The 8,191-nt window shown below is 59.7% G+C and overlaps 1 protein-coding gene across 1 annotated transcript in view; it reads right to left on the bottom strand.

The window, feature by feature from the left end:
- Positions 1-8,185, bottom strand: part of SMG5 (SMG5 nonsense mediated mRNA decay factor) — a 13,111-nt gene extending 4,926 nt beyond the window's left edge. Inside the window, exons 1-8 of the mRNA XM_042820230.1 lie at positions 7,744-8,185; positions 6,047-6,145; positions 5,845-5,968; positions 4,675-4,831; positions 2,620-2,709; positions 1,216-1,305; positions 639-717; positions 293-418 (exon numbers count right to left, since the gene is read on the bottom strand). Of these exons, the coding sequence (XP_042676164.1) occupies positions 293-418; positions 639-717; positions 1,216-1,305; positions 2,620-2,709; positions 4,675-4,831; positions 5,845-5,968; positions 6,047-6,145; positions 7,744-7,859 (881 nt within the window). The 5' untranslated portion in view covers positions 7,860-8,185. The remainder of the gene's footprint in view (positions 1-292; positions 419-638; positions 718-1,215; positions 1,306-2,619; positions 2,710-4,674; positions 4,832-5,844; positions 5,969-6,046; positions 6,146-7,743) is intronic.
- Positions 8,186-8,191: the final 6 nt, after the last annotated feature.

Below are 8,191 nucleotides of genomic sequence, written 5' to 3'. Positions count from 1 at the left end.
CACAGAGACCCACAGAGACCCACAGAGACCCACAGAGACCCACAGAGACCCACCACCCCCCCTTCTTCTTTTGGCCACAGGAACCCCCCTGGAGAACCAGCAGCTCCAGGAGGCAGCGAGAAGCACCCCAACCTCAAACCAAGGCAGCTCTCCGCCTTCCTACGAACCGCAGCCCAACAGCAGAGGATCTGAACTGGGCACAGCCGCGTTTGGGCGGCGCTCACCGCCTGGCCTGGGTGACTGAGTGCTTCCCAGCCCGCAGCCAAAGCTCTGCCCTGCCCTGCCCTCCTACCGCTTCCTGCTGGGCGACAGCTTCCTGCTCTCACACTTCTTCAGCTGCTGGTACATTTTGGCCGCTTTGTCGTAGAGCCGCTTCAGGTTCCCGGAGGCGCCTTCGAAGGACACTTCAGATTGAATGCTGGGATTGGGAAGCAGAAGGCATTGAGGGTCACTCTGCCACAAAACTGCTCACGTTTGCACAGCTAAACACAAAGACAGGCGTGCGGTGCTGCCATTGGGACGCGTCGGGGTCCTCAGGTCCTGCTGCCTCCCAGCCCCACTCCAGGCAGCACCACAGCTTCGCCTCCAGCTTTTAGACACCTTCCAGATTTGTGCCCCACAGCCTAAGAGACACTCACCAGCGTAAGTAGCAGTACGTGGCATCCACGTTGTAGTATTTGCTCCCAGCCAGCGTCCCCAGCTGATTGAAGGGCATGCCTGCCACAAAAGAGAGGGCAAAATTAACCGGAATCATTAACCAGAATCCTCCAGATCCCCCCCTCCACACAGGAGGGAAGCCGGCAGCATCAGCAATCCTCGAGCCCTAAAGCTGCAGAACAAAGGTCTGGACGGCTCGATCCTTTTCCCTGTGTTGTGTTTCACACCTTCCTGCCTAAGAAATCGGAACAAACAATTCCTCTTCCTCTTAATTCATAACGGCGCAGCCTCGGCTCCGTCGTGCTGCTTTTTCTTGGCACAGACATCATCTCATCAGCACCCAACAGCTCCATCTCAGCTCACTGTGCTGAACACTGGGCCGGGATCAGCCCGACCCAACCGCCAAGGCAGCGCAGAGAAAACGGCTTTGGGGAACCACATCCACCTTCGGATCATCCACAGGAGAAGGATTGGGAAGGGGCGGCAGGGTGGGGGGCACAACGAGGGAGGTGAATGCCATCAGTGCGACGTGGGAGGCAGAACGCGAGGACAACTCACCGATCTGCGGCGCGACAGACAGCGCCTGGTAGTAGAAGCGCTCGGCCAGCAGCTCCGTGTCCACACCTGCCAGCTCGTTCTGGTAGCGGGCTGCAAGCAGAGCACAGCTCAGAGCGGAGCACGGCGCCTTCCCTTCCCCTCCCCTCCTTTCCCTCCTGCTCTTCCCCTCCTTTCCCTTCTGCCCTTCGCCTCCATTCCCTGCCCTTCCCCTCCTTTCCTTCCCTTTCCTTCTCCTCCTTTCCCTTCCCTTCCCCTCCCCTCCTTTCCCTTCTGCCCTTCCCCTCCATTCCCTGCCCTTCCCCTCCTTTCCTTCCCTTTCCTTCCCCTCCTTCCCCTTCTTTTCCTTCCCCTCCCCTCCTTCCCCTTCTTTTCCTTCCCTTCCCCTCCTTGCCCCTCCTGCCCTTTCCCTCCTTTCCCTCCCTTCCCTTCCCCTCCTTTCCCTTCCCCTCCCCTCCTTTCCCTTCCCCTCCCCTCCTTTCCCTCCTGCCCTTCCCCTCCTTTCCCTTCTCTTCCCCTCCCCTCCTTTCCCTTCTCTTCCCCTCCCCTCCTTTCCCTTCTTTTCTCCTCCCCTCTTTTCCCTTTCCCTCCTTTCCCTCCCTTCCCTTCCCCTCCTTTCCCTTTCCTTCCCTGCCCTTCCCCTCCTTTCCCCTCTCTTCCTCTCCTTTCCCTCCTCTTCCTTTCCCCCCCCCTCCCGCCCTTCCAGAGAGGAGTGCAGTTTCCCTCCAGACTGACAGCAGCACAACACCCAGCAGCTTTACTCCGACCCTTGGTGCACAGACAGGATGGGAAACCGCTCTGCACCCTGCAGAGCCCCGCTGGCAGCAGCCACGAGCTGAGCACACTCCCCTCCCTCCAGCCGGTACATCGCCCTTCCCACCTCCCCTCAACATTGATTTGCAGCAGGTTCTCAGGCTGGTCCACACTCCATGGTGCCAAGCAGCTCCAGGAGCTTGGAGGCCCTGCACCATGACACGCTTCCAAGGCCTGATTGGTTTCTCTGACAGATATTTCCTTCCTGTCTCCGCACCCCAACACACTCACACACCTCGGAGGCGGTGGGACGGCAGCTGTGCCATCACAAGGGTGACACGCAGCCCCACACGAGGACGCAACCCACGGCTCTGTGGTGGCCCAATACAAAACATCTCTGCCTCTGCAGCCATCCTGCACCACACGCCATCCAAACAAACAGCACTGAAGGAAAGGAAAGGCTTGCGGTCCTCAGCACCCACGGTGCCACAGCTGCGTGCAGCGCAAACCCGGCACTTCTGCCATCTGCAGCTCAGCTGCCCCTTCTGTCACCAACAAACGCATCTGACAGAACCCCAGCAGCCGGGGGGAGCCCAGCACTGTGCCCACTCTTCCTGCACACCAGGGTTCCCTCACCAGACGATGCTCTCTTACCCAGATCCCCCAGGTAAACCAGGCATCGGTGGCACGCCATCTGCGCCCACTCCATCTCCTTCTCCGACGCAGACACGGGTTTCTTGCAGCCTACGAGTGGGAGAAACACGAAGTCACGCACAGCACTGGGGAAAAGGCAGCTGGAACGGCACACGAGGGGCCCACACTGCTGCCTGGGACACCCCATGCGTCACTGGCTGACCAAAGATCTCCTGAGACACCCAACGTGGCGCTGGGTGACCAAAGATCTGCTCAGATCGTGCTGCTGGCGGCTGCCTGCGTTGAGATGGGAGAACAACAGCCAGCTCCTGCCCAAAAGCAGACTAGCACAGCGCTGAGCACATGCTAATTGTGCCTGGAGAGAGGTTGACGACATCAGCGTGGCTAACGAGGAATTTGGAGGAGAGAATCTGGAGGAGAGCTGGCGTCCCCACCACCAACAGTGGGAGCAGATTTTATGTATTCAGGTTGGGATCGGGATTTGGGATTGGGAAAGAAGGAAGAAGAAAAACATAGAAGCCTTGATGGTACAGCGCTGCTGCAGCCACCTCCAGAGAAAGGAGAGCAGCCAGGTCGGCACCAAGGAGGCACTGAGGCTCAGCCCTGCTGCTGCCTGCTGCTCCAGCTCCTGGAGGACAGAAATCTCTCCCCAGGAACCCCAGAGGGAGGCATCCCAATCAGCACACAGCCAGAGCTCCTTCCTCTTGGCTTCGGTTGGAGGAGTGGGAGTGAAAGCCACCCATCTTGTCTGGATGCACGATGTCACACCTTATTGATCGCGTTACCTATTTGTCTTCTGTGCTGCACCAGGCGCAGAGTTGCAACCAGCCACCAAACATCCCCTGCTGAGACACAGCCTGCTCTCTTACAGGAGCTCCCTCACCTCCTCACATCCAAGACACAAAGGATGCCAGCAGCACGAGGAGCCCTGTTTGCCTGCAGAGCTGATCTTGAGCAGTGAGCAGCCACCCCCCAGCAGCACAGCCACCCGTCCTCATGAACTCCATGCAGCCACGAGCGCTCCTCCTGACCCCCAGCTACGGCTGCCACATCAAACCCTTCCCTCCGGACCTCCAGAGGTTCTCTCAGTCTGTTCTAAGAAATACAGAATGAAAAGGTCATCCTGTGGATGCTGCAGTGGACTGGCCAGCCCAGGGCAGGACCTGAGTGGGGCTGTGCACAGAGCTGCCATCGGTGTCACTGAATTCCTCTGCAGGTGACACGGAGGGGTCGGATGCACCCTCAGCAATCTGCAGTGACAGCAAGCAGAGCTGTGCAGCCACACGGCAGAGGAAGGGACGCCGTGCAGAGGTGGGCAGGCTGCAGAGCTGGGCACGTGCCAACCTCACGGAGCTCAGCAAGGCCAAGCGCAGCGCTTGGGTCAGGGCAGCGCCAGGCACAGAGAGCTGCCCTGAGAAGGGTTTGGGGGTGTTGGTGGATGGAAGACACAGAGTGAGCCAGCAGTGCGTGCTCCCAGCCCAGAAAGCTGGCTGGATCTCGGGCTGCATTGAAGGAAGCAGAGTGAGGGGAATCTGCCCCTCTGCTCTGCTCTGCTCTCCCAAGTCCCCGCAGGCAGCACTGCGCCCAGCTCTGAGCCCCAGCACCACGAGGACACCAAGCTGTCAGAGCGGGCCCAGAGGAGCCCCACGGAGGTGAGGATGGAGCATCACCCCCATGGGGACAGGCTGAGCTGCACAAGGGAAAGCTCTGCAGGGACCTTAGAGCCCTGCCAGGACCTGGAGGGGGCCGACAGGAAAGCTGGGGAGGGGACTTTTGATAGGGGCATGCAGCGACAGGATGGGGGAAATGGTTTTAAACTGGAAGAGGGTAGATTTAGAGTAGATATCAAGGACAAATGCTTTACTGCGAGAGCGGGGAGATCACGGGTCAGGTTGTCCCCCTCCTTGGAAGTGCTCAAGGTTGGCAGGATGGGGCTGTGAGCAGTCTGGTCCAGCTAGAGCTGGTCCTGCCAGCAGCAGAGGTCGGAACCGGACGGCTTTAAAGCCCCCATCCCACCCCATCCACCCCACCAAGCCGCTGCCCACGAGCACCCACCCATCAGCGGGTCCGTCACGTGCGTCCAGTCGATGCAGCACTGCAGCTCCAGCTGGTAGTGGGACTGGATGTAGAGCAGCAGGTGCTGGTAGAACCCGATGCCGGCCACCAGGTGAGTGCGGTAGGCGCACTCCAGGGCGCTGCGGCTGTGGATGTGCTGCGGGACAGAGAAGCCAGGAGGGGTCAGCGGGGGGAGGAATAATGCAGCTGGGAACCCGAGTTGTGCTGAGGAGGAGGTGAGACAGCAGGCAGCTCTGCTGCGACCCCTCAGCGCGCCTCCCCTGCTGGGCTGCGCTTTATCTGCTGCGTTTCTAAGAAGAGATGCCTGCAGTGACAAAGTAAGAAATGAACAGCAGAAGTGACTGGTTGGAGCCTGGAGACTGGTTGGACTTGGAGACTGGTTGGAATGGCGTCCCCACCATCAGATCGCTGCTGCCTCACACAACGGGGAGAGGGAGTTTTTCTGTGCCATCAGTGCCAGGGGAAAAAAGGAATCTGTGCTGGCAAAGCCATCTTGGCACTCGTTTTACATAGGAAACGTGCCTTGTGAATTTGGGAAGGCAGAAGGCGCGTCACGGCGGGATGCGCTCCGCAATGAAACCATCCCAGGGATTGTGAGGAGTTACTGCCCTCAGCTGAAGGAAACTGCAGCAAGGAACGGCTGGAGAGCCTGGCACAGAGCCCCAGAGATGGGGAAGGGAGCAGAGCAGCGCCGTGCTGAGGAGAGGCTGCAGGTGGAAGGGGGAACTCACGACCTATGAAGGCTGAGTGCCAGGAGGAGCCGGGCTCTCCTCAGTGACACCTGATGGCAGCACAGGGGCAGTGGGTGCCTGCTGGGAGGTCTGCATCAGCGTGAGAGAGAAGCCCTTCACAGCAAGGGGGACGGCACTGAGTTCCCAGAGGGGTGGCAGGGTCTCCTCTGGAGGTTCCCAACCACCTGGATGCGTTCTGGGTGCCCCGGTCCGGGTGCTGCTGCCACGTTGGGCCGGGTGAGCTTTCCACATCCCTCCCAATCCCTGACATCTGTGCTTCTGTGAGAACTCAGCTGTCAGCTCCGCTCGCACCCAGCAGCACTTGGTGCTCAGACGACACATCTCCAAGCAGAGGAACCTCTTGCTCAGCCTGACCCCACGGCCCGGCCGGCTGCCCACCCCACCCCGCGATACCTGCCTTCTTATTCGTCTTGATGAGTTGGATAACTTCATAGTAAACCTTTCTCCAGAGCAGCTCTTCCGCTTTTCTGCCATAATCCACGGGATGCAAGAACATCAGCTTCACACACAGCTCCCGCAGCCTGGCAGACAGCAGGGAACGGCGCCTTCAGCCACGGCAGCCCCACACAGCACCACCCCGAGCTCCCTGCCCAACCTACTTGTTCCTCAGGCTGATGTTCTCGGGCTTGAACACCTCCTGGTACGCTGCCTTGTTGCCGAGGATGAGATCCAGGCGATGCACGGCCTCCACCACCGCTCTGCAAAGCGACAGCACAGCGCATTTTGCTGCCATGATTCCCCAGGTGTGGATTCCACCCCCCCCCACTGCCGCCTCCCCACCGCCCTGCGCTCATCGCTTCGTGCCTTGAATGCCTCCATTCCAGCCTCCCCACTGAATGCCCTGGGCATCCACAGCCTCCTTGGGCTTCGTGCATTCGACTTCGAAAAGCTTCCGGGGGGAAGAACAGAGCACAGCTGCACCGAGGGAAGCTTCGTGCTTTGGGTCGGCTGCTTCGCCACGGCTGCGACATCGGCCTGTCTGCTCCTCCATCCCACCATCCCCAAAGGCCCCCGGGCTCACTAACGACTTCCAAGCTCAGCAATTAATTAACACGCTACACGTGTGCACGCTCAGTTGTGCTGGGAGGCTAAAGAAGGAATCGTTTCTAACAACCGTCATGACGGGGGAAGGCGCCTCCACCAATTCCTGCTCTCGATGGAGGACGGCAGCTCAGGCGCCACCCAACGCCTTCCATTCTGCAACTGCAGCTCCTGCAGACCTCGGGGTGACACCCAGCACAGAGGAACACGACAACAATCCAACACCAGATGTCCAACAAGCTCCTCACGCCAAGTGGGCAGCGCCCAGCCCATGCCTGAGGGCAGAAAGCCCACTCCTCACGCACCGTCCCCATCTGCCTCCTCCTTTAGGACACGCCGTGCGCAGCACGAGCCACTGAAGCCTGCAGAACCTTGGGGTGCTGGTGGGGGGGGGCAGGGGGCCAAGAGGCAGCAGCGTGCCCCCCCCACCCTGCAGTCCTAACCTGCTGGTGAGCCTCACCTGAGTGCAGGGAGGATTGTGGAGCAGCTCCTCATGGTTGCCACGTTGAGGCACACAGGAGATGAGAGACGTGCAGCGCTGAGGGGCAGACCTTGCCTGACCCACCTGGCAGCCTTCTGCGATGGACTGAGGGCATCAGATAGGTGGATGTCACCTACCTGGAGCTCTGCAAAGCCTCCACGTGGACCCTGACCACATCCTGCCCTCTGCATTGGGCACTGGGAGGATGGGCTGTTTGATGGATTGAGGTGGGCTGTGATCAGAGGGCTGCGATCAGCGCCTCTGGCACAAGAAGGACGCAGAAGCGTTGGGATGGGTTCCCAAAGGCGAGCAGCAGGCTGAGCACCTCTCCTGGGAAGGGAGGCTGAGGGAGATGGGCTCGTTCAGGTTGGAGAGGAGAAGGCTGTGGGGAGAAGGCACTGCGGCCATCCAGTCCTCAAAGGGAGTGTATAAACAGGAGGGGAAACGGCTGCTGACATGGGCTGACAGCGACAGGACGAGGGGGAATGGTGTCAAACTGAGACAGGGAGGTTTAGGCTGGATATTAGGAGGAAGTTCCTCGCACAGAGGGTGGTGATGCACTGGAACAGGCTGCCCAAGGAGGCTGTGGATGCCCAGGGCATTCAATGGGGAGGCTGGAATGGAGGCATTCAAGGCCAGGCTGGATGTGGCTCTGGGCAGCCCGGGCTGCTGGTTGGTGGCCCTGCACACAGCGGGGATGAAATGAGGTGATCCTGAGGGTCAGCTGAGGCCATTGTGTGAAAACCAAGCCAGCACAAAACATTGGAGACTCACAGAGGGAAAGCACAGCAGCTCATCCACAACTCAGGAAGCCCTTCAGCCAATCTGAAATCTCCCCTGTTGGCACAGAACTGAGCAGAAGAGGAGGAACTTGGGGAAGAAACCACCATGACTGAACGTCCCAGAGCTGCACCAACTTCTTGGGAAACAACGATGAAGAAAACCAGGAGCAGAGTTAAGTGCAGCACGCACAGCTCTGCTGCCACCTCGGCTGCCTGCTGCCCACCTGCAGCTCTCCTGGGATCCAAAGCTCCTTTGCAAACAGCCCAAATCTCTCAACAGCCAGCAGAGCTGCCCAGAGAGACGCCTTATTCCCCCTGCACCAGGCTACTGAAAGAACCGAGGGTGGAAACAGGCCGGTGCTCCTCAGCCATGCAGAAACTGATCTTGAGCGTCCCTCTGTGCTCCGACATCCTGGGATGGGGCCACATGGCCTCATTTC

Source organism: Centrocercus urophasianus, unplaced genomic scaffold, assembly GCF_019232065.1.
Source record: "Centrocercus urophasianus isolate 14NV4802_14NV808 unplaced genomic scaffold, USGS_Curo_1.0 seq_187, whole genome shotgun sequence".
NCBI classification, from domain to species: domain Eukaryota; kingdom Metazoa; phylum Chordata; class Aves; order Galliformes; family Phasianidae; genus Centrocercus; species Centrocercus urophasianus.
The sequence above is the reverse complement of the archived record's forward strand: the minus strand, read 5'-3'. Positions and strand labels throughout refer to the sequence as shown.